At 36.6% G+C, this 26,931-nt stretch overlaps 1 protein-coding gene across 1 annotated transcript in view; it reads left to right on the forward strand.

Annotated features, from left to right (window-relative positions):
- The first annotated feature begins 2,417 nt into the window (after nt 1-2,417).
- The window catches only part of LOC120901261, a 34,304-nt gene continuing 9,790 nt past the window's right edge, over nt 2,418-26,931 (forward strand). Inside the window, exons 1-8 of the mRNA XM_040308962.1 lie at nt 2,418-3,442; nt 10,241-10,415; nt 15,215-16,925; nt 16,994-17,175; nt 17,247-18,894; nt 21,190-22,200; nt 22,271-22,405; nt 26,107-26,169. Of these exons, the coding sequence (XP_040164896.1) occupies nt 10,381-10,415; nt 15,215-16,925; nt 16,994-17,175; nt 17,247-18,894; nt 21,190-22,200; nt 22,271-22,405; nt 26,107-26,169 (4,785 nt within the window). The 5' untranslated portion in view covers nt 2,418-3,442; nt 10,241-10,380. The remainder of the gene's footprint in view (nt 3,443-10,240; nt 10,416-15,214; nt 16,926-16,993; nt 17,176-17,246; nt 18,895-21,189; nt 22,201-22,270; nt 22,406-26,106; nt 26,170-26,931) is intronic.

Below are 26,931 nucleotides of genomic sequence, written 5' to 3' on the forward strand. Positions count from 1 at the left end.
TTGTGTTTTAAGACATTTGTATCACATTTGAGCATAATTTCACGTTTTTAGTTACCCTGCCGAAAACTGGTACAGTTACCCTATGTAGTCATATGAAGTTCCTACAAGTGGCAGCAATTTCAGTTGAAGCAATACCCTCGCGGGTGAGCCGACTGGCAGTTCATTTGTGTACGAGGGAGTTTACACCGGATTAATTTGCACACACTGTAAGTTCTATTGCCCGCTACAGTGGTAATGAAGGTTTCTCCCTCGGTTAAACCGGTAAGTGGTAGCAATTGGCAGGGGAAACTCGAACCTTCATGAGCAAGTGAATTCAGAAAAATGAGCTGACACTCGTGTCTCACACAATTAAACAACACTGGTCGATAGGATCGAACGAATTCAGCGGAAATTCACTCGTGTCGCTATCCGTCGTTTTCTTGGACGATCGGATCGAATTCCTTCGTATCCTATCCGATGCCGTTTGCTCGGGCTAGAGACATTAAGAACGCGCATTTATCACATCCAGTCATATTTCATTGCCTGCCTCCTTTCCAATGACTTGGATGCTCCCGCCCTCCTATCCTCGATTCCTATCTATGCCCCCTCACGTCGTCTTCGTGACCGACCCCCGCTCCTTATTCCTTCCCGCCAAACTCGTCATGGCCAGAATGACCCTTTCTTGCGCGCTCTTTCTGCCTTCAACGATTCGTATCTCCTATTCGACTTCAACGTCCCAGTTTCCCAATTCCGCTCCCGTCTTCGTGAATCCTCATCCCTTATGTTTCCCTAGATTATAAGAACACATTTGTAAAACCCTAGAGGCCAACAAATTATTAAATAAATAATAACAAAAATAATAATAACACTTTTCCTCCCGGCAATAGTGTTATATTAAACTATTGTTTATAGTCAAAGCTCTTACTTGCCTGAGCGATAATCAAAATTATTTTATGCTCAATGTTTCCTGATCGTGATCCTAATTTTACAGTACCGAAAAACGCACCGAGAACACAAATGACGAGGTTATAACCCGTTATGAGAGGTATTAGTTTTTATATTTATATTTGATTGTTATGCGAAAAACTCGTAATGGAGTGTTCCACTGTACATCTCTTGAATATTTGGATTTTATTTGGAATTTTGCTAACAATTCTGTTGTTATACTTATTGCGAAAAAATGCGATGATGTCATAATCAGTGACGGTCCATTTGGGACTTGAAACCATGACGGGCATGTTGTCAAGTCGTACGAGTTGACGACTGTCCACGAGACCGGCATTTTTTATTATTAAACTTAATACAGGCGGTCTCCGAGATACACGGTACCTCTTATACGCGGTTTTCTAATTTTGACAGTTCTTTTAGAAAATCGTACTGATTTGACACATCCATTGCCAAATTCCAAGTAATTTCCCCTTTGATCGAATGTTAAAAACCATTACAAAAGGTTTACAACTGTTATGTTCAGTTCGAATAATATCAAAAAATTGATTGTGTGGCTTAAATCACCATATAATTGCAAAATTATACAAAAATTAGTGATATTTTGGCTGGAAATTACGATATTCGACTTACGCGGAAATTCAAGATACGCGGTATTTTGCGGCCGGTTTCAGTCCCGATTAAACGTGTATCTCGGGGACCGCCTGTATCTCCGAATTCGCATATGTCGAGAACCGCGTAACTCGGGAACAGACTGTACACAATTTGTACCGTGGCCGTCTAGCATTCAACTTGGGCACAAGGTGGATTAAAAATATCAGGTGGTGGATAAGGGCCTTTGGGGGGTCGCCATAGTTGAGGGACTTTACGTCATTTTAGAACCGTTAACCATTGGTTTCCGCACACAAAGCTTAGCAAATAGAACAGATTTCTTTGTTATTATGTGCATTTACGTGTGTCTATTGGTTTTATCGAAAAAATGAGACATATTAACAAAAGATTTGATGATTTGTTTATGCACGAAATTTAAAATCATGTGAGTAAGAGTTCTAATCTCACGTAAATTGTCCATGCGGCTCGTAGATAATGAGGAATTAATGTGAAAATTGAAAAAAATAATGCTTTCTTAATTTTTATCATCAAAAATGTCGAAAACACAATGAATTATAGAATAAATTCACGAAATAACACAAAATAACACACTTTAATCCATGTTTTAATGTTAAATAAGAACTCGCGAAGTCCAAAATATATTTTTAAAGAATTTTTAATCAAAAAATGGGGTAGATAAATTATATGATCAAATTTAATAAATGTAAACAAAGTTTGAATCCTGGGGACCTTACGTCAAGTGACGAATTGTCAAAATGCACTAGAGTCCACCACCTGATATTTTTAATCCACCTTGACTTGGGCATGTGAGCGATCCTGTCAAAAAATCAGTCGGAATTGTTCGTGCATTGTTCGTCCGTGCTGCACGGATAATCAGAATTGAACACATTTGTAATAAAAAGTTTGGCACGTTCGGACGTAAATGTTGCGATATTAAATAGAATTTTTCTCATTTGTGCCGGTTTCGCGTGTTGCTAGTTAAAATATCTTTGAACTCTATGTAACGAGTACACATAAAAATAAAAATCCAGAATTTATCGCATAAGGAGTTAATCGAAAAGGCGTAGTTTTATTGCATTACAATCGTAGCTCGAAGTGTGATAAGAGCCATAAGGTGCGTGCCAAATTTGTAGTGAAAAAATCGTCAGTGCTTTTATTGCGATTTTCCAATATTTGCTACCATTGAATGTTACGTTATGCATACGTCATACATGTTGGCACAAGAACAAAAGAGGAATATTGTTATTGAAGAAGACACCAACTAGATCGATATCTGCTGCAATACTTGTCGTTCCTGGCACTCCACCCTACTGCGAAATTATATCCCGTGCCCTTACCGTCATTCCATCCTTACTGATGATGTTGGCTGATGTGTGGTGTAAGCAATTCTAAAATTGTGATTGAGGGTGTGATGAAAACCTTATTATATTTTGATAGTGTGAAAGCGTTTTAGCTACTATGAAGCGCAGCAATCTTTTGCTCATCGCCTTGTGAAGCGAATCGCGAATCGTGTGGCGAATGTGGTATAGTGTTTGCATTGTGCGTGCACAAGTGAATTCACTGTGAATAACATTCTCGTAGGGTATCCAGTTAATGTGGTGCGGTAGTGCTGTATATTTCCCTCTGTTTTGAGTTTTGACATTTAAAAGGTTGACAAATCCTGTCATACCTATCGCATTCCCTGTTACCTCGAAGAAGTAATTTACAACTAAATATTGTATAGAGCTAACTGTTACACAGCTATAATTACGACCAAATCGGTGGTTTCTCATCCACTCAAAATAACCCGCTCTAATTCCAGTGACGTAGCGCTTATCATTGAAAACAGGAGGTTTTCTCTTGTAAACAACTAGGGGTAAACGGGGCAAAATGGATACCCTATATCTAAGCATTATTTCACAGCAAGGTAAAATTCCAAGGCCTAAAATTTAAAAGAGTGTTCTATGAACACCATGTATAAAACTTACCCGTACTTAAAAAATAACCAAGAAAAAACAAAATAAGATTTAGTAGAATATTGATGTAATTTTTACCAAATGGGCAGATGTTTTTGGCATATGAGGCTATGATGTTGTATTTTTCCAAACAATAATGCCTACAGGCACAACTTCAAAAGATTTGTCGATTGAAACGTGTTAACAGTGTTTTAATTTTAATAACATATTTTTGAGAAAAAATTAAGAACTTTTAATGAATAGCAAAATAAAAGATAGGAAGAGAATACATTTCACGAAACGTGCGGAAAAGCTTTAACCGTTACCTAAGCGCTGTTGTTGTGGCCCATATTGCCTCAGTGTTTTAACGTTTCACGTTTTGCTTGCATAGGGTAACTGTACCAGTTTTCGGCAGATTAGTGCAACAATTCTCAAAACCTACTCATACATTTACTTTTTTTATAATTCTTAATGTAAGTGATGTAATTTTGGTTGATAAACTATCGTACTACGTCATGCTATTTTTGATATGCCGTTTTGAAGGCATTTTTTTTATTTTCGTGAAAATAAAAACATTGATTTGCTGTTATTTTCGGCGCTTTGCTCCTATGTTCGGCATGCTGTGTTCCGATTTTGGACAACGCGAATACAGGTCAGAACATGCTTTATTCAATAGAAATAGGTCTAAACAGAAAAAAATGTCTAAAACAGTTTTACACTCTAACTTCTAGTTTTTTATGTGAGTTCAAGGTGCCTATATTTAGTAAAGGTGGTCTCTCTCTAAGCTCTGATTTGCAAGGAGATTCTGATCTGATTTGCAAGGCAGATAGGGAGTTGGGGTTAGTAAGGACTTTGCTATTAATGAAATTTCGTTAAGCATCTTTCATTAAGTTAGATTTTAATAATTATTATAAAATTATTATTCTTATTCGAATGTATCATTTGTTTTGTTAAATATGTAACAAAACATAAAAATGAGCGATTCTCGCTGGGTCGAGAACCCGCACTCAAAAAACGGTGTGTCAAAATGATGTACATTCCACCACCTGGTCTCTTATAACATCCTGCCAACATTATTTATAACATTTTAAATTGCCAAATAATTTCCGTTTTGATCGAATGTTAAAAACTATTTCAAAAGGTTCAGTCAGAATCATATCAAATAATTCATAAAGTGACTAAAACCGCCTCCTACTTGCAAAATTACTCGAAAATTAGTGATATTTTGGCTGGAAATCACGAGATTCGACTTACGCGGAAATTCGAGTACGCGATATTTTGCGGCCGTTTTCGGTTCCCATTAACAGTGTATCTCGGGGAACGCCTATATAGCATATTTGGCAGCTTAGCTTTTTCGTGCACAGCACTGTGCGGTACTAACGCTAATATTCTCCAGTCGTAGTCCGTGCTAACACACTAACACGAAGCTAACACGAAGCGAACACGAACCGCAGGATAAAGGATAATATCTCGACATACGCATTGTAATGTTCTGATCAAGTTTTAAAGGAATGTTCAGCCAATTGTAAGGTTATTGTTATAAGTTCCGTCAGTAGCCCACAGCATTGAACTGTCAAAAATTAACATTTTTGGTGTAGTCATTATCCGATATACGCTATCGTACGGGACCAAGTACAATAGCGTATCTCGAGTTTTCACGTATAGCGGATTCCTATGGAAAAATAGTTTACACTACCGGTTCGAGGGTTGAAAAATATCGCCACAGAGTTTTGCATTAAAGTTTTTTGTTGTAAAACATGTATCTTTTGCACAAATTTAATGCAAAATGGTTTAGGAACAATAAGGAAATCCAAAAAGAGCATAAAATATTTCAAAGAATCAAAATAATTGCAAAAAACACATAGAGCTGTCAAATTTAGAGGAGTCGCTTACTGCGAATTCGCGTATATCGAGTATCGCGTACTGCGGGTAATTGCTGTACTAGCTGTTTTCGGCACCAATTAAAGAAAAAAATAAGTTGTTCATCGTGATTTTAAAATCTCAAACACAACTGTGAGAGTATAAAATCTTTCATAAAAACCACACTTTCATTGGCTTTCCGTTCTGGTTCTCATAATCACAAAACCTGCCAAACTATTGACAGACAGCAAATCAGCCAAAAAATTTTTGCTCCTCACTTTTTATTTGAAATTTTGGAAAATACGCAGGCAAATTATGTGAATTGTTGAAATGATCCGCTTTTTATTGAATTTGTGCATAATTTCACGTTTTTGGCTGTTTTTTTTTATTTAAAACTGGTATAGTTATCCTATGCCTATTTTGCCCTGTGTGTCTAAATAGCATCTCGTGAAACATACACTTTTATTTTACACTTTTTTCGTATGTTTGTCTTATTTGCAGGATATGTTGCAATTTTAATCTATAGTAATTGTTCAAAGGAATATTTACTAAATGCTTAACATGCCCATTTTGCTCCGCTTTCCCTAGACGTTTTGCACTAGTATCTGCACCAAGCCAACCAATAGCGCCCAATAGCGTTTAAAGAAAACCAAAAACCAATAGCGTATAAAGAAAGAGAACCATATAGAACTGCGATTTTCAACCGGTGGAGAATTCCTAACTGTCGAAGAATTGTTGAAGTACATTGGAAGGATCGATCTGTAGTAATTTATGGACCTTGAGCAACAATCGTTTCGTAAAAACAAGGTTAATACAAACGGTCCCCGAGATACACGGTTAATGGGTACCAAAAACGGCTGTAAAATACCGCGTATTTCGAATTTCCTCGTGGGGTAGGTTTACCATCGGTTTTTCTAGCACCAATTGTTGTACTATGTGCTCCAAATGTTGTGCTAGCTGTGAACCAATCGTTGTACTTGTCCAGATAATGTGCTAGAATTGATTAAGCTAACAAAATTGATTTTCATCACTAAGGCCCGGATCTATGAAAATGTTGCGGGAACATTTGTTGCCAAAACGTATGGACGAACTGTCAAACTCATGTTGCGGGAACATTAGCTGGCATCGCGAATAAATGAACATATTTTAACATTCGTTTAATGCATGGGTTTTTTTGCACTTTTCCCATATACTCAGATTTAAAATCAGCAAACAACATATATTCAACTCAGCTATGCTATAAAAATTCCCGATTATTGAAGAGAGCACATTGCTTACCCAATGTTAAAGAACGTTCGATTCTATATGTATTTTTTTTCTTTCTATCCACAATAAGCATCTCTACTACTACTAACAGTCGTTTAAAGTTCATTTTGGTTTAACCGAGTTCATTTGTTGTTCATTCCTGTTAAAATAAACGATCGTCAAAACAGTTAACGACTGCTCGAAATGACATATAGGCAAACACGGGGGGGAAATCGAGCAGTACAATTAAACGACTGTTAAATTGTATCGCATACGCTCTTGACAGTCGTTTGGTTAACGACGGCATAGGACCAGTCGTTAAAATTAACAAATAAACTCAATGCGTTCGCGATGCCAAATTCTAGCAATTTTAAACGACTCTGGTTAATTTTTAACGACTGTTAATTTTAAACCATTTCTTTCGCGATGCCAGCTATTATTGTTGCAAGAGAAACAAATCGATTTGTTTCATGTTTATTTGTTACATGAACATTTTTGGACTTGTTTGCACACTAAAACGGATACAAAATAATTTCAACTTAATTTTAAAATGTTTTTGTGAATGAATATGTGCACAGTTTTTGAAATGAATTGGAAAATCCAGAAATGTTAACATTGTAAAAATATTGCCGGAAGATGTTCATAGACCCAGATCTAAGATAAATGTTTTTAAGGAATTTACAATTACACAATTTGATAACTAGATGTTGAAAATCGATAAGAAAATCAATAAAGATAAGGTTTAGAATGTCAATTTTGTACGATTTTCCATGCATTTTTTTAATCTGACAGCAAAACTGGTAGATGAGAATAGCACAACAATTGGTACATAACAGTTTTTCTTGCACCAATTGATGTGCTGGTCGGTCTCATGGTACAGTCGTCAACTCTTACGACTTAAGAACATGCACGTCATAGGTTCAAGCCCCGAATGGACCGTGGTGCCATACGTAGGACTGACTCAATCAATGAGGGGGAAATCAATGAGTCACTGAAAACCAAGTCCACAAGTGGTAGGCAGGCCTTGACCGACAACGGTTGTTGAGCCAAAGAAGAAGAAGAAGAATTGATGTGCTATTTTTCAACTGGATAAAATAATTATGTAACCTTACTAAACGATCAAAAACTGTGCAGTTTCAGTGTGAATGAATCATAATCGAATTTTTAACATCATTTGTCATAGGTCATAGGACGTATAAATTGAAATTTAATATAAGGTGGGTTTTCGCTCATCGATAAAAAGTGGTTGATTTTTTGGTAAAAGTAAGGCTCAGCACTCTACGTTACATTGAAGAAGCGTTACATTCCTTAAAATATTCCTAAGCATATTTTTAATATACAGTAGAACGTCGATTATCCGGGGACGGATTAACCGGCGGGCGGCTTAACCGTGCGCATAAATCTGACAGCTGATCATACGTACAGCGAAAGTTTGCAGCGATAATCAATTGGGTAACCAGTTTCTTGTGCAGCTCGGTAGTGTCTAGGGGTATTTTCGAAATTCATTTTTGTTCATGAACAGTTGTTAAACCTACAGTCATTGATTAAAATAATATTCTACTAACGATTAATCGATTGATTCTAGGTGAATTAATAATAAAACTAGTGAATTTGATATGTTTTATATGCCTTTGACATTTCTTGGACCATTATCCGTGCAAATCGATTAACCGGCAACTGTCCGGTCCCGAGCTTCCCGGATAATCGACGCTCTACTGTAATTTTGTCAGTGTACATTATTCAAATAAAAAATACTTGTTTGTGCGATGAAAATATAAGTTATTTGTTTTAGGATTAATTGATACCAACAAGATTAAATTCCTAAATTACAAGTAAAATACAGGTTTATTATTTTTCAATGTTGCAATATGATTTATGGTAAATAGTCATCGCAAGTTCTTAAAACTCCTTAAGCCTTTAAATTGGAGTACAATCAGAATTCAATAGTTGAACGCTTTTTCGTTTAACGCTCACGATGGGAAAACCGGTTCGTCAAAAATTCACAAAAATCTCATGGCATGTCGAGAAAAATTTCAGATTTTTGTTAGTATGGAAAAACGTGCTAACTAAAAAGCACATATTTAGTAGTTGGCTGGGAATCGAAGCTCAACCAGTGAGTTCGGACTGTAGTAGTAGACTAAGTAGAAAATATAAAACATTTAAAATATATTTAATTAAATACACTATTGAAATATATTACCTATTCAATATATTAATTTTTCCTGTTAATGATATTTTTATTACATTCAATTTACGTTTCTGGCCATTTAAAATCATAATTACATGCAAAGGCAAAGGTGCAAAGGTGTTATTATTAGGACGATGAATTAGATTAATAAATACATTGAATGATTAATTACGATTTCAATATCCTAGTTTTACCAATAGGTGGGCAATTAAATAAATAAGCTTTTTTATTATTAAATCCATTGTTGTTAAAAAAAATTTAAAAAGTTGTTGAAACTGATTGATGTAAAAAATAATAAGATAATAATAGTATCATTACTTTTTTATGCTCATGAATGATCAATCAATCTTAATGTTATTAACGATTACTGAACTTCAAAATAGTTGTTTTTCTCATTATTACATAAAAATAATTCATATTAAGACATGATTATCTATAAATTTGCTCATCCACGACGGTAAAACAGGCGTTCAAAAAATGCTGCTTGGGTTTGATATAAACAGGCGTTACGCGTAACGCTAGCGTAACGTAGAGCGGTGAGCCTTACCGTACGGCCAGACAGGGTGAAATATACAGCGAAATGAACTATTTGACAGGTAAAATATCTGTCAGACTTACAACCAGCTGATGTGCAATGTAAACAAATATCGCAACTAAATCCATTAAATAATTTCAATATCATGTATTTCGTTAATTTTCGGTCAACAATTCACCATTTCTTCCAATTAGGAAATGTTCTGGTTAAAAAGATATTCTTTTAAAATGAATTTCGAAAGCGGATGTTGTATCTCTCCTAACCTTTTAGCTGTAGCTGTTAGATATTTCACTTGTCAGAATAGTTAATTTCGCTGTATATTTCACTCAGTTTGGCCGTACGGTTTCTTTAACTAATAAGGTAATATGATAAGTTTAACGAATACTTTGTTATGAAACCGAAAATAGCCAGATTCTGTTCTTAATTTTGATTTTGTGTGGTTAGCACAACAATAGCCCATTATCGGTGTATATCGGGGATCGCTGTATATATTAGTGTAATGTGCAAAATGAAACAATTGAAGACACAATTGTTCAGCTTGAAGGCTGTTCGACAATTCATATATTTCTCTCATCTCAATGTGTGCTGTGATCACAGCATGTAATCACTTGGTAACATATATATATATATATATATATATATATATATATATATATATATATATATATATATATATATATATATATATATATATATATATATATATATATATATATATATATATATATATATATATATATCGATCTGTCATTATTCAAAAACCTCAAATAAAACTACTAAAGAAAAGACTACCACTAAGAAAAGTACTAAAATTAGGATTTCATTTTTGAAACGAAAAACATTAAGACATTCTGTAGAAACTTTCAAATGACTTTAGCAACAACAGTAAAAACAAAAAGCATACGGCGAACTTCTTTTTTAACTTTGTTTTTTTTTCACGAGGTTCGTATAGTATCCAGCGGAACATCGAAGAAACCCCCTTTGGGGTAGGCAAACCGAAACCGAATAGCTGATGAAGATACCGTATTGGAATTGCAGTATCAAGTAGATTGGAGAGATTATGATGCAATAATGCCTTACAAATGGGAGCCACGAAAAGAGCATGTTTTGGTCGAAGGTAAGTCATTTATTAGTTGCTTTTTCACAGCCTATGTTGTGCTATGAAATATCTGTCGAACACACTTTTTCACTGAGGTAGGGGAAGTCTAGTAGCCTTCGACGAATCTTTTTCCAGTAGGGTAGGTGTACCAATTGCTCTGCTAACACCAATTGTGCTATTCACGAAAAAAAATCAAAATTAAGAAAAGAATCTGGCTATTTTCGGTTTCATATCAAAGTATTCGTATAATTTATCAAATTTATAATCCTTTTTTTTATTTTATAATCCGGATTAGCTTACAAGTTTCACAATTATTCAAATCAGATAATCACAACAAATATTATCACTGTCAAAAAAATCAACCACTTCGTATCGATGAGCGAAAAACCACCTTACATTAAATTTCAATTTATACGTAAAGTAGAGCAACCTTATCCTGTTAATCCTGTTAAAAATTCGATTATGATTCATTCATATTGAAACAGCACTTTTTTTTTATTGTTTAGTAAGGCTAGTTTTTTGTGTGGTTTTGTATGGAGTGTTTCAGCCTCCAACTGGATTTCAGCCTCCAACTGTCAAACTCCATACAAAAAACTGACTAGAATCGTGAAGGGCCCCACTGTCTACAATCACACACAAGTAGTGATGAGTCAAGTAGCACTGTGCCACCACGCACACACAGCACAGTAAAATGTGCGAGCACAATTACACATTTTATAAAATTGTGGTGCCACACTTCGCACAATTTATGTGCTCTGCACAGTTTCTGTGCTCGGCACAGTTTATGTGCTCCGCACAGTTTATGTGCTCCGCACAGTTACCGTGCTCCGCACAGTTACTGTGCTCCGCACAGTTGTTGTGTGCGCACAATTATACCGCGCTCTACACAAGTCGTTCCTGACTTCGACTTCAACATCTCAACTCAGTGCTTCAAGGAACGTCTCCGGCTTCTGTCGTGGCCGCAGTGAATTGCGATACAAATCTTGTTTTTGCTATGTATTTTTTTATTGTATTGTAACTTATCGTAATTAGGCCATACGGCCCGTTGAAGATAAAAAATAAATAATAATAATAATAATAATAATAATAATAATAATAATAATAATAATAATAATAATAATCACCTGGTTGCTGTTTTATCTTTGCCTTTTCTGATATATATATATATATATATATATATATATATATATATATATATATATATATATATATATATATATATATATATATATATATATTATATATATATATTTATATACAGGGTGTTCGAGATAAATTTGACAGTTTCTGAGGGAATAGGAAAGGATTTTTTATAAAATTTATGTTAAATATTTAAAAAAAAATTGCTACAAAGTTTAGCTTACCATGTTTGTCGCATTTTTTATTCGAAGTACCCCCCCCTCCGCGTCGATGGCCGTCTGCACCCGCTTCCGGAACCGCGCGCAAGCCCGGACAACTATGTCTCTGGGGATGGCCGCAAACACGGCCTTTATTCTGGCCACCAGCTCCGCTTTGGTATTGCAGGACGCCCTGTTGGTGTCCCGCTCAACTGTGCCCCACACAAAGTAATCCATAGGATTAAGGTCAGGGGAGCTGGGTGGCCAAACGTCGGTGCTGGTGTATCGGTCGAAATTGGCAGTGAGCCATTGGCGTGTTTTTACAATCCGGCAAGCCGCTTTTCGCGCGTTTTTGCTGTTATGAGCTGTCCCCTACGTCGCTTGTACGACGCGTACCGCAGGTCCTCATTTAATGCCACCTTGACGGTGCTCGGGGCCACGCCAACGTCTCGCGCCATGGCCCGGATGCCGACGCCGGGATCGGCCGTCGCCCGCTGCTGCAATCCGGTCAGGAACGTGTCGGTCCGCATACAATCCGACCGCCTGCTATGCTGTTTGCGAACAATAACACTATCCACGTTTTCACCACACTCCTCGAGCTGTACGCGTATTGTTTTTACGGTGTTCAGCCGTCTTCCGATTTTCGGCATTCGTATGGCCGGCACGAACCATCATAACACACGTTACGCGCTTGTACAATTCGGACGGGTTCCACCTATTTACGGAGCTAGACATTTTTTACACTTGTTCGCACAACTTTTAGCAATCGAATGACATATCAATCATTTCGATACGTCAACTCAACCCTGAGATATAAACCCAAAGGCCAGGTGTCAAATTTAGCCCACACACCCTGTATGTATATATAGATATTTATCTGTTTTATATTTTACTTAACAAATATTTCGCCTATCAAATAGTTCATTTCGCTGTATATTATACTTCATGTCATCACCTCATGCCACGCGGCGAGAGCAATCAACGGCGATAGACTCACCATAAAAACAGAATCATCTCGCCTCAGCGAGAGGAAAAACAAGCCTGCTCAGTAGTGATGGGCGTTTCGGAGCGCACCAACGGCTCCTGAGCCGGCTCCGGACTAACGGCTCCGGAGCCGGCTCCGACTTTTTCCCGGAGCCGGCTCCGCACCAACGGCTCCGCACAAACGGCTCCGTAGCCGGCTCCGGACTAACGGCTTTGCACTTACGGCTCCGTTCCAACGGCTGCGGAGCCGGCTTCGGGCCCACTGTTCCGGAGCCGGTGACGAATCAACGGCTCCGGACAAACGGCTCCGCACTAACGGTTCAATAGAGACATCATTCTATAAAAAAAAAGAATATATATTCTCGCACGTGTGGAAGCTAACACACGATTTGATTGCAGTATTGACATGCATGACGTTGTGTAGCATTCGTTAGTCTCGTCTTTCTTAACAATATTCAAAACTAATCGATGTTTTTTTTTTGATAAATTCTTTTAAACATGACCTAACAGGTTGGCTGATAAGTCCCCGGTCTGACACATTGATGGAGCCGCTAGTATTAAATGCATTTTTTTATATAGTACCAACCTTCAAATGATTCGTGTCAAAATTTGACGTCTGTATATCAATTAGTTTGTGAGACAGAGCGTCTTTTGTCAAGCAACTTTTGTTATTTTGTTGTTCCACCAAGACAACGCACCGTGCCACAAGTCATTGAGAACGATGGCAAAAATTCATGAATTGGGCTTCGAATTGCTTCCCCATCCACCGTTCTCAGACCTCAAAAGGATGCTCGCAGGTAAAAAAATTTGGCTGCAATGAAGAGGTGGTCGCCGAAACTGAGGCCTATTTTGAGGCAAAACCGAAGGAGTACTACCAAAATGGTATCAAAAAATTGGAAGGTCGTTATAATCGTTGTATCGCTCTTGAAGGGAACTATGTTGAAAAATAAAAACGAATTTTGACAAAAAAAAAATGTGTTTTTCTTTGTTAGACCGGGGACTTATCAGCCAACCTGTTACTCCGCTATTTACGGATTTCCTCGATTGAAAATTCATTGAAAAAGTTCTTTTGGTCATTTGTGTTAGAACCGGCTCCGGAGCCGTTGGTGCGGAGCCGGCTCCGGAGCTGTTGGTGCGGAGCCGGCTCCGGAGCCGTGGGTGCGGAGCAGGTTCCGGAGCCGTCGGAGCGGAGCCAGCTCCGGAGCCGTTGGTGCGGAGCCGGCTCCGAAATTGTCTGGAGCCGATCGGAGCCGGCTCCGACTTCGGAGCCGTTTTGCCCATCACTACTGCTCAGTACGCAGGAGGAAACGATGATAGCCTCTCAATATGGATTGAAGCAGCAGTCATTGAACTTACCATAGTGAGAGCAGGCTGGATTGTCATTTGGGCTATAGTTTTCTAAATTTGACAGTTCTTTGAGCAAATTGTACTGATTTGACACATCAATTGTGAATTGTAATATAGTTAGTTTCTCTTTTGGACGAATTTTAAAATTCATTAGGTACGTTGAGGCACGGCATATCTTTCTTCGCAAATCTTTCCCCTTCCACCAGAAGGAAGTTAAAAAAAAAGATAAACCAAAATGTTTGCGTTCACACACAACGAATCATAGCAGGATGCAATCATCGTCGAAAAAGATTCGACAAGGGCTCCTAGGCTTCCCCTAAGCGAATAGTGTGTATAAAAGTGAGTGAGAGTGAGAGAGAGAGAGAGAGAGAGAGAGAGAGAGAGAGAGAGAGAGAGAGAGAGAGAGAGAGAGAGATAGCGAGACGCTTCAGCTTCTGAATGAAGATTTTAAGAATGTTTTGTGTATTCGTCAAGCTGTCAGAAAGCCTGTTTGAGCAAACGTTTTCACACGTCCTGTCAAAAAGTGACGTTCAAATTAGGTTATAAAAGCATGCTATGAGACCAGCTGGTCTACATACACTTTGATTCTAAATTCCATCACCTGATCTCTTTAATGTACCTTGAGATAAAAGAAAATACCACCTTGATTTGCCATTTTATTCGAGCAGGCACTCGAATCTAATTCTAGCTTTGAGGTTAAAAAAATCCTTATTATTTTAGTTACCTGAAGAATATTTCATAAAAAAATATGTTTAAAACGGCAAATCAAATTTAAAAATCATTACATGTAACGATGCTTTATCAACCAAAATATCATCAGTTTCCCGAAAAATAAAAATAAAATGTAAATGTATGAACAGATTTTGTGAATCTAGTCTGCCTAATACTGGTATGGTACTGGTACTGGTATCTTATTGAGAGGCATCTCATTAGTCTTGATCACACAACTTATCCTGCTATAAAATATCTGTTGAACACACTTTTTACGAGGTTTGAATGTTAGTGGATTTTGGAGCTATTGTGCTTTTGTTGTGTGTACTGAAGCAGTTATTGCACATGAGACAATTCATTTTAATTAATCACTACTATTCTAATTTACAACTATAGTAAGTTTAAAAACAAACTGTAATAATTCCTTTTCATTGCTAGCAATTCAGTCCAGGCTACTACATCAGTAGACAACAGCCAAGAAACACAGCAACACTTGAGAGTTTCTTCGGGAAACCAACAGCAGTACAGCAATCGATTGAGAAGATTGCGCTCTGTTAGTCAATCAACTTCTGCAACTAGTTTGAACAATTTAAACAATAATAGCAGTAACAACAACGCAGGGTCTACCTCCTGCATATCTGCCGGTAATAATACAACGAATAGTACTGGCAACTCTATCATCAGCAATATCACCAATAATATTACAAGTACCACCAACAACAATACTATTACCTACAACCACAACAATTGCAGTACGCTGAGACATCAGCGCCATCATCAACATCATCTTCACACGATCCGATCTAGTACTTCTAGTACAAATTCAACAGCAGTCAACACGGGGGGTCTAATATCAAGAGTATTTGATCATAGCAACAGTAGCGGCAGAAGCGATAGCTCTTCTCATTGTACCAACACCACTAGTCCAGCTGCTTCTGTCACCAGCTGTACTACGATATCATTACCTGTCGTCTCTGCAAATCATTCTAGTAGTAGTGTACCTGGTTTGGGTAGTATTGCGACTAGAATTGGAAGCAATTCACGACGAGCGTCCCCAAGTGAAAAAAAAAAACATCTCCAAAATAAGAACGATGATAAAATGGATGAAAAAAAGTCACAACAACAGAAACCCCCTGTCAAACAGCATCAACACCTGCGTGATACAACCCCAATTAGTCGGAAAGGCAGAAATCGCAAAGATACAGAAGCAGGGGGAGGAAACAGTACTTCGGCCATCAATGAAACTTCACCAAAGAAACGTAATACAGTCAGATATCACGGGATGATATCAAAGATATCCTCCGTACCTACTGATAAAGAACAAAAAGAAACTACCGAGTCCATGGAAGATTACAAATCTGTTGGCGATATTGAAGATTATGAATTAAGTAGACAAAGCCAGGAAGATGCAATTATCGCAGAACAAGATAATGTTGAAGATCATCCTTCATCTTCATCAAACACAGCACATCTTGAGCATAATGAAGAAAAAACCGTGTCCAAAGACGATGGGATACATTCTGTAGTGAATGTAAAAGAAACAAGTCGTTCGAAAGCGCTTACTAACGACTCTGGAATTGATGGTGAACAACAGTTATCCAATCCTCATTTAGATGAAAATGGAATAGTAGAAGATGAAGGGGCTTTTGGTAGTAATCCATACGACAGGAATAATGAAGTTCGCCAGAAAGATACAAGTAATGTTAAATTACTGGAAGATGGCTCACGTGGATCGGACAGTTCACAAAGTCGAACTATTCTTCGCTTTGTACGTAAAAGCCTGGAAAATACGGCTATGTCAGTTATATATTCGAAAAACTTCATCGAAAATGAAACGATTGAGACAGAATACCCCCGCAATCTGGACGATAATATTGAAATATTGAGCAGAGAAGCAGAAAACTTAGCTTTGCAATTTAAGCCTTCTGAAGAAAAGCTAGTGCAATATGGTCCAATATTTGATCTTGAAAAGTTTGAGGAACAACGCAAGCAACAAAAAAAGGAAGATGATGAAGATGAAGCGATTGGCATTTCTCCCTGTGGGCGTTTTCTGAAATATGATAAGGAGGTCGGAAGGGGATCATTCAAAACCGTGTATCGTGGGTTGGATACCCAAACTGGTGTTGCCGTTGCATGGTGTGAATTACTGGTGAGTAAAATATTCATCGAGAATAAGCAAACATTGAAAATTAATCCGCCACTTTAATAAATTTTTAGGAAAAGAAAGTAAATCGGGTTGAGCGGGCCCGATTTCGGGAAGAAGCGGAAATGTTAAAAAAATTACAACATCCAAACATTGTAAGATTTTATAATTACTGGGAAGCAACACCAACGGTTGGAAACAAGAAGAAAAATATAGTTCTCATTACTGAGCTTATGCTTTCCGGCACATTGAAATCGTAAGTATTAGACACACAAGAAATATAACACAGAAAGTTGGCTAATTGCGGCTTTAATAATGTTATTATAGATACTTGCGACGTTTTAAAAAAATCAATCCAAAAGTACTGAAGTCCTGGTGTCGGCAAATTCTAAAAGGGTTGCATTTCTTGCATTCACGCACACCGCCTATCATCCATCGTGATTTGAAATGTGATAATATATTTATAACTGGTACGACAGGGAGCGTTAAGATAGGAGACCTAGGATTAGCCACACTGAAAAACCGTAGCTTTGCAAAGTCGGTTATTGGTACACCGGAGTTCATGGCACCCGAAATGTATGAGGAACATTATGACGAAGCAGTTGATGTGTACGCTTTTGGTATGTGCATGTTGGAAATGGCTACCTCAGAGTATCCGTACAATGAATGCAATACACCAGCACAGATTTACAAAAAAGTGACTTCTGGTGTAAAACCGCAAAGCCTAGAAAAGGTGGAAAACCCAGAGGTACGTGAGATCATCGAAAGATGTATACACGATAAAAAAGAAGGACGACCAACGTGCAAGGAGCTTTTAAACTGTGAATTTTTTTGCGAAGATATTGGTATTCGGTTGGAACCAATGTCAAAAGATATGTTCCTAACAAATCCTGAAATCGTCCGTATGGAATTTCGGCTGCGTATCATGGATCCTAAAAAGCGTGTTAACAAACACAAAGAGAATGAAGCCATTCAGTTTGATTTCGACATTCGAGTAGATGATGCTGAAGAAATTGCTAACGAAATGTATAGATCAGGTATACTATTGGAGGATGACTCTAAAACAGTAGCAAAAATTCTCAAAGTTCAAATTCAAACATTATTAAAAGAACGGGAAGAAAGAGTTAGGCAACAACAGATAGAACAAGAAAAAGACACTCTCCAAAAGCAAGCACTCATTGCACAACAACTTTACCAACAGCAGCAATTACAACAGCAGCTGGAAAATGACTTGCAAGTGACTGAACTGCAAGTTCCACAGATGACGCAACAAGGAGCTATACAACAATCGCAGCAGCAACTGCCACAGGGATATTATCAACCTTCTTCGCTTCCAACATCACAAGCACAACAAATAATATACCAACAACAGATTTCCGTGGGAAATGAGCAATTACAGCAAAACTTTCAGCAACATGCAGTTAGTAGTCAATTTGTTTTAGGACAACTACCATTGCAGCAACCCATGTCGCAGCTACAGCAGGAACAACAGACACTTAATCAAATGGTTCCGAGTCAACCAACTCAAGCTAATATAGATGCAACACAGCAGCCTAATTATATCCCACAGCAAGTATTTGTCGATTCCCAGCAACAGCAGCAATATGTCCTACAATTACAACAGCAAGCGTCACATCAAGGACAATCCCAAGGGACAAATCTGCAATATATAAACCAAATCGGTGCACAACAACAATTGGTGCAACAAATTTTACATCTACAACAACAAAATTTAGCTATGATGCAACAACAGCAGCAACAAGCCGAGTTACAAGAACAAATATCTACCCTAGAACAACAGCTCCAAGGTATCATACCAATTCATAGTCAACCAGCACAAAACATACAGCAGCAGTCGCACTCACAGCCACAGCAACAAATTCAACAATTGCAAGAACAAGAACAAGAACAAGAACAAGAACAAGAACAAGAACAAGAACAAGAACAAGAACAAGAACAAGAACAAGAACAAGAACAAGAACAAGAACAAGAACAAGAACAAGAACAAGAACAAGAACAAGAACAAGAACAAGAACAAGAACAAGAACAAGAACAAGAACAAGAACAAGAACAAGAACAAGAACAAGAACAAGAACAAGAACAAGAACAAGAACAAGAACAAGAACAAGAACAAGAACAAGAACAAGAACAAGAACAAGAACAAGAACAAGAACAAGAACAAGAACAACAACAACAACAACAACAAGAACAAGAACAACAAGAACAACAACAACAACAACAACAACAAGAACAAGAACAAGAACATGAACAACAACAACAACAACAACAACAACAACAACAACAACAACAACAACAACAACAAGAACAAGAACAAGAACAAGAACAAGAACAACAACAACAATTACAACAAGAAAAAGAACAACAAGAACAACAAGAACAACAAGAACAACAAGAACAACAAGAACAACAAGAACAACAAGAACAACAAGAACAACAAGAACAACAAGAACAACAAGAACAACAAGAACAACAAGAACAGCAACAAGAACAGCAACAAGAACAACAACAAGAACAACAACAACAACAACAACAAGAACAAGAACAACAAGAACAACAAGAACAACAAGAACAACAAGAACAACAAGAACAACAAGAACAACAAGAACAACAAGAACAACAAGAACAACAAGAACAACAAGAACAACAAGAACAACAAGAACAACAAGAACAACAAGAACAACAAGAACAACAACAACAACAACAACAACAACAACAACAACAACAACAACAACAACAACAACAACAACAACAAGAACAACAACAAGAACAACAACAAGAACAACAACAAGAACAAGAACAAGAACAAGAACAAGAACAAGAACAAGAACAAGAACAAGAACAACAAGAACAACAAGAACAACAAGAACAACAAGAACAACAAGAACAACAAGAACAACAAGAACAACAAGAACAACAAAAACAACAAGAACAACAAGAACAACAAGAACAACAAGAACAACAAGAACAACAAGAACAACAAGAACAACAAGAACAACAAGAACAACAAGAACAACAAGAACAACAAGAACAACAAGAACAACAAGAACAACAAGAACAACAAGAACAACAAGAACAACAAGAACAACAAGAACAACAAGAACAACAAGAACAACAAGAACAACAAGAACAACAAGAACAACAAGAACAAGAACAAGAACAAGAACAAGAACAAGAACAAGAACAAGAACAAGAACAAGAACAAGAACAAGAACAAGAACAAGAACAACAACAACAACAAGAACAGCAACAAGAACAGCAACAAGAACAGCAACAAGAACAGCAACAAGAACAGCAACAAGAACAGAAACAAGAACAGAAACAAGAACAAGAACAGCAACAAGAACAGCAACAAGAACAGCAACAAGAACAGCAACAAGAACAGCAACAAAAACAGCAACAAAAACAGCAACAAAAACAGCAACAAAAACAGCAACAAGAACAGCAACAAGAACAGCAACAAGAACAGCAACAAGAACAGCAACAAGAACAGCAACAAGAACAGCAACAAGAACAGCAACAAAAACAGCAACAAAAACAGCAACAAAAACAGCAACAAAAACAGCAACAAAAACAGCAACAAAAACAGCAACAAGAACAGCAACAAGAACAGCAACAAAAACAGCAACAAGAACAGCAACAAAAACAGCAACAAACACAAAAACAAACACAAAAACAAACACAACAAAAACAACAAAAACAACAACAAGAACAACAACAAGAACAACAACAAAAACAACAAGAACAGCAACAAGAAAAGCAACAAGAAAAGCAACAAGAACAATATGAACAGCAAACGCAAAAACAAGATGAACAACAACCACAAGGAAAAGATCAACAAGAAAAACAAGAAAAACAACAACAAACGCAAGAACAAGATGAACAACAAACACAAGGAAAAGATCAACAACAAACACAATATCAACAACATATACAAGAACAAGAGCAAGAAGAACAACAAACACAAGAACAAGATGAACAACAAAAGCAAGAACAAGATGATCAACAAACACAAAAACAAGATGAACAACAAAAGCAAGAACAAGATGAACAACAAAAGCAAGAACAAGATGATCAACAAACACAAAAACAAGATGACCAACAAACACAAGAGCAAGAGCAAGAGCAAGAGCAAGAGCAAGAGCAAGAGCAAGAGCAAGAGCAAGAGCAAGAGCAAGAGCAAGAGCAAGAGCAAGAGCAAGAGCAAGAGCAAGAGCAAGAGCAAGAGCAAGAGCAAGAGCAAGAGCAAGAGCAAGAGCAGCAAAAAGAAGAAGAAGAGCAACAACAACAACAACTACAGCAACAACAACAGCCAGAAGAGTCACAGTATCAGCAACAACAGCAAGAACAACAGGAAAAGTCACTGCATCAACAGTCTCTACAACAACAAACTCAGCTCCAATCGCAGCAACAAAAACATGTTATGTATATGCATCATCAAACCCAACAGGCTACCAATAATCTTTTGCATGATCCGGCAATTGTATTACAAGCAAAACAAAATAAATATACGCCCGAAAATTTATGCGATAACGAGCAGTCATTTTTGCAGCAAAATACTATTGTCCAACATCAAACATCGTCAATATTACATCATTTAGATTTACAATCAGATGAAACCAACTCACAAATTACCAACACGATACCGATGCAAAATTCTCAGGCGATACAACAGTCTTTGCCTGTTCCTGGAACCATCCAGCAAATAGTAATTTCGCCGTCTATATCAGAAGTCACTTTTCAACATGATCAGGATCCTTCAAACGATGTCCTAAATCGAGCTGTGTTGGATGATGACGAATCTTCTCGTCAGGGAAAACTACAATATCAACTGCAAATTATGGAAAAGCAATTAATTCAGCAGCATACCATTCATCAAAATGTTGGAAATCCAATGACCATAACGTCGTTTGGCGTAACACAGTCCAATTCTTTCTGTAGTAGCAATAACAATGCGCATCAAGGATCAAATACAACTAATATGATTGAAACAACAGCTACTAGAAGTTCAAATACTTCATATGCTGTAGAAGATCAGGTAGTATCAACAGATCCCCCTTCCCTTCAGACTGCGTTGCCAAAAAGATTTACTAACGAAATGAAAAAGCGTCGTAATCATCGTTCGACGGAACGAAACCCAAAATTACACGTTCTCGGATACGTAAACAATGTCATTGAATGCGAGATGGAAAATCGACCAAAAACAATAAAGTTTAAATTTGACCCAACCAATGTTAACCCAGTTGAGGTAGCTCAAGATCTTGTAAGTATAATTTTTTATAGAAAAAAAATGAAATGAAAGTAATCAATTGATAAAATTTGGCATATTTCAGGTCAAACAAGATCTACTTAGCGATTCGCAGACTACAGTCTTTGTTGATATGGTTCGCGATATACAACGACAATTAAAGGAAAATCCAAATCAACTACCTATTGCTTCTCAATGCTATCGTCGTTCCATGGAAAAGGTAAAGAAAACTAATTTTTTAAAACGTAGTTTCACGAAGCTAACATCATCAGTCTATCAATTCGAATACATTGTGTGTACATGTTTGTTATAGACTTAAAAAATTATCCGACATCTTCCAAGTCAATCACTTGATACAATTCACTTTGAAAGTGCATCGTTAAAAAGCAAACGTGAGGTCAATGCCGTGATGAATGAGCAACACAATATAACAGAAATTTTATATGCAAATGATACATTTAAGCATTTTGTACTTATGCATAGGCATTTTTGTGTATTCAATCAAATTTTTTAACATTTTTTGGTGTTATGTGTGTGTAACATAAGATAAATTTTCGAATACCCAAACTACGTTTTTAAAGGAAATTCTTTGAACATGCTTTAGATGTTTATACTTAGCAAAATCAACTTATTTTGAAAAATGTAATGCTATAACATTAGCATGGTATCTTTGTTTATTAATTAATTGTACACATTTTACTACAACTCATTTCCTAGTGAACGTTGGGTTTATATTAATTGGGTTACTTATTCAATTGTAAAACTTTTTTATTTTTATAATCAACTTGGATTATTTTTAAGTACCCACGTTAAGACTAGAACACTTTCACATAGAGCTAAATACATTTCAAATCCTAGCTTGTTTTATCGTATTCGTCGTTCAATCTGACAGCATTGTTATAGTGCTCTATGCGTCTCAGTACGTTTACGAATCATCTTCTCGGGGTAACCTAAAGCTTTCTCCATGCCATGCATGTAGATGTTGTTGTTCTATTATAGAGAATTTCGACCTCGTTGGTTTATTTCGTTTGCATGTAAATGGGTAGCAGTTGCATAAAACTTCATCAACGAGCAGTCTCAGTGAATATAAACATAGGATAATTTGCCAATTGTTGCACACCACCCAATTATTGCACACTGTGTATAAATTGTTGTTTATCCAAATTTTTATAAAACATTCATGAAAGCTTTTGTGTTTCTGACTGGTGCACAATTGAGGATATTAAGGACACACGCGGCTCTTCTGTATCAACCACTTATATTCTAATATAAATAACATATATGCTACAAGACTGTTGTGTGTGTCGGGTCGCGGCCTATGATCGAGTGCCGACCCTCGGTAGCCCGATCGCTCCCGAAGCCCTTAACGGCCATTCGGACGTCGGATGCTGTCAGTTGCACGACAGCATCGAGTCGCGGTTACACTGCACCGTTTCTGTACACAACAAAAGCTAGCATACTTTTCCTTGAATATTGAGCATTTTTGCCACATGTTCCACAATTTTATTACAGCAATTATCCGCAGTACGCGATACTGGATATACGCGAATTCGCAGTACGCGATTGCTCTAAATTTGACAGCTCCATGTGTTTTTTGCAAATATTTTAATACTTTGGAATATTTTATGCTCTTTTTCAGTTTCCTTAATGTTCTTTTTGCATTTTGCATTAAATTTGTGCAAAAGATACCTGTTTTACAACAAAAAACTTTAATGCAAAACTCTGTGGCGATATTTTTCAACCCTCAAACAGGTAGTGTAAACTATTTTTCCATACAATCCGCTATACGCGAAAACTCGAGATACGCTATTGCGCTCGGTCCCGTACGATAGTGTATATCGGATAATGACTGTATTTTTAAAGAGTATTTTTCGGTTTTTTTTTAACACAAATGAAAATATTTAGTCTGATTTCGATAAAAACAAATGGATTTCTTAGCAAAAATGCTAAGAATTGTGCCTCACAATATAAGGTTTACCTCCTTTTTCATTGTGATATCATTTTGACAGTGTTTTGTTTACAATTGGCGTGCAGTGGCAGGTGCAAGTTCGCTACTTATTTTGCAGAATTCCGGCTTGAACCAAGGACAAACGTATAACTTAACAGCGTCTCGTATTGTCCTAAACATTAACCGATAGAAAACGTCCATTTCAGGGCTCATTTTATCTATTTCAGTGTATTGGAAAGTGCGATATAATTGGATATATCGTGTGCAATAATAGAATTTGGAGTTTGTGTTAGTATTCAACAATGGGAATTTTGAATAGGCTTGAAAATCAGTATTTCTTGCCATTACTCATAATTTTTATCCCTAAAATAAAATATAAATATTTATGAAACAATACAAAGTTTTCCAAGTCACCTTCCAATGTAAACATTGAGGCTCTTTCTGACCAACGATCGATGATGATCGATTGTTTGCGATGAACTTGATCAATAAAAATGAACTTCAGTTATATGTATAACACGACCCAGGAATCAAAAACTTCATGAAATGAATAAAAAAATTCCCAAAATGAACTATAATGACTCTGAAATGAACAAAAATAAATTTCAACGGTCCCCCAGTGGTCAAATTTTAGCTAAAAATTAACCAAAAACCTGTTCATCGGTGAATCATTCCACAGAATGAACTATCGGTCGTCATCGATCGGTCATTGGAAACCGCCTCATTGTTATTCATCGCATGCAAAATGTCGTTCCACATCGATCTGACATTTCATTTCCATCAAAATAAATTTTAATTTCTACAGCATGATTTTCAACACAACTCAGGCTGGATTGAGTTTGACAGTTCTTTGTTATGTGTTGAAAATCATGTGTTGAAACTGAAGTTTCATGTTGAAACAAATAAACTATTTGATAGCTGTTGAAATACATCTTAGATGCGGTGAAGAACAATATTTACGTTCGAAACTGATTTGGAAAACCCTGTAGTAATGTATGCTATACGCAAATAACAAGAATATTGTTGTTTCATCCATCTCAAACATATTAAATACGTTGGATATTCCCTTAAGTGTGCAACAATTAACAAATGACCCTACTATTGCTATTTTTATATCAAATTTATCTTTTCGTTACATAAAAAACTGTTTTCGTTCAATCAGTTTGGATCTAAAATTGGTCAAAGAATCATTTTAGAACATATACCCTAAACGGATCCTTTTTAAAACGCTTCAAAACCATCCTTTTGTTTGCACTTTTTTCAAGTGAAACTCATTTATGAGTGAGGAAAAGGATGTAAAATGGTGATGAGATTTATAACATGAAATGCTTAAGGTGGCACACTTGCCCTAAAATTCCGACGTAAAATTACGAACGTAATTACGACGTAATGATCCTTCCCGTACAGTTCCTGAAGTGCTGGGGCCACAACCTTCTCCAGGACCTCGGTCTCTTGTAATACGCAGCATTGATTTTCATGTGTTTCTCTATGAATACGTGGAGCTTCCCACGTTTGGTTACACTGAGTGTACATGGTACAAAGCTGGACAACGATGAAAAATTGTATTCGAACTTATTGACCACCCTGTACAGAATGTGCACTGTACATTAGTGATGGGTCATACGACTAAACTAACGGATCGACCCGGAGTCGAGAGCAGCATTTGTGTTTTTTACAACTATGAACATCACAAATACATTGTATAAACTTGCACAATCAATAAAATACTTTTGAATAATTAATGTTCGAATAAATAAATTGCCCTTCTTGCACTTTCTTAACAAAGTCTATAAAAAGATCAGTCTATAAAAGATCTAGTGATATAATGATTATATTTCTTATCCTTATTCATTCCATTGTTCCGCAAACGCGCTACAAATGTATGCTAGTTTACTATTCGTAATTTATTATTTTGAGCGTGATTACAACGAATATTTTTGTAAATTTCAACAACAATCGTCTATCTCTACTAGGTGCGCCATGCGTCTCTAACACGTCAGCGTTCGAATTTTAAAACACATCAGAGACATAGATCTGTAAGTTAAGAAAATTAAATCTGTTTTTATCCGTTTTACATCTTATTAAACTTCTTTTTATCAGCCTGGTTTGTTTGAGTACTGTTTATATAATATTTTTTCCTGAAGCATGATGTGTATAAAACTTATTATTATTCTTGGTTTTGCGGTGATTTTTTCTTCTTGTTTTAGTGCTCATGCTAGTGCACCTCCTAGATAACTCTCTTTATCAACTTTTTCATAAAAAGACCAAATCAAAATGCTCTAAAAATAGCCTTTCAATATGTAAAGCAAACCGTATTTTCCTCAACAATATGCGTTTAGCTTTTATTTTTAAATATAAATAATATGCTTAACATAAGCTAAACATTTGGACGTGTACTACTAAAAGTTTCATAAAGTTTCATTATATATAAGAAATGAGTGAAAAAAGTCTTTTTTTACTCATTTTAGTGTTCATGCTCATATAGATTGCTTATGTAATGATAGAAATATTGTAACGAACTGTACTCATTACATGGATGTCCAGATTATTACTACAGCACACATTTTCTAATCAAGTCATTTTTGTTCGATGTATTTTACTCTTTTTGTAAGTGATAGGTGAAGGTAGGTAAAGACAGACACGTTAAGGGAAATGGTAAAAATCCAAGGATACATAGGTGGAATGATCATGAAAATGTGCATACATTATCTTACACTCATGTTTTATCAGAGAATGTGTTGAAACTTTTCAGTTTCCATCGATTTTTGCGTTTTTTCATGAACGAAAAACATGATTTT

Source organism: Anopheles arabiensis, chromosome 3 (genome assembly GCF_016920715.1).
Source record: "Anopheles arabiensis isolate DONGOLA chromosome 3, AaraD3, whole genome shotgun sequence".
Taxonomy (NCBI): domain Eukaryota; kingdom Metazoa; phylum Arthropoda; class Insecta; order Diptera; family Culicidae; genus Anopheles; species Anopheles arabiensis.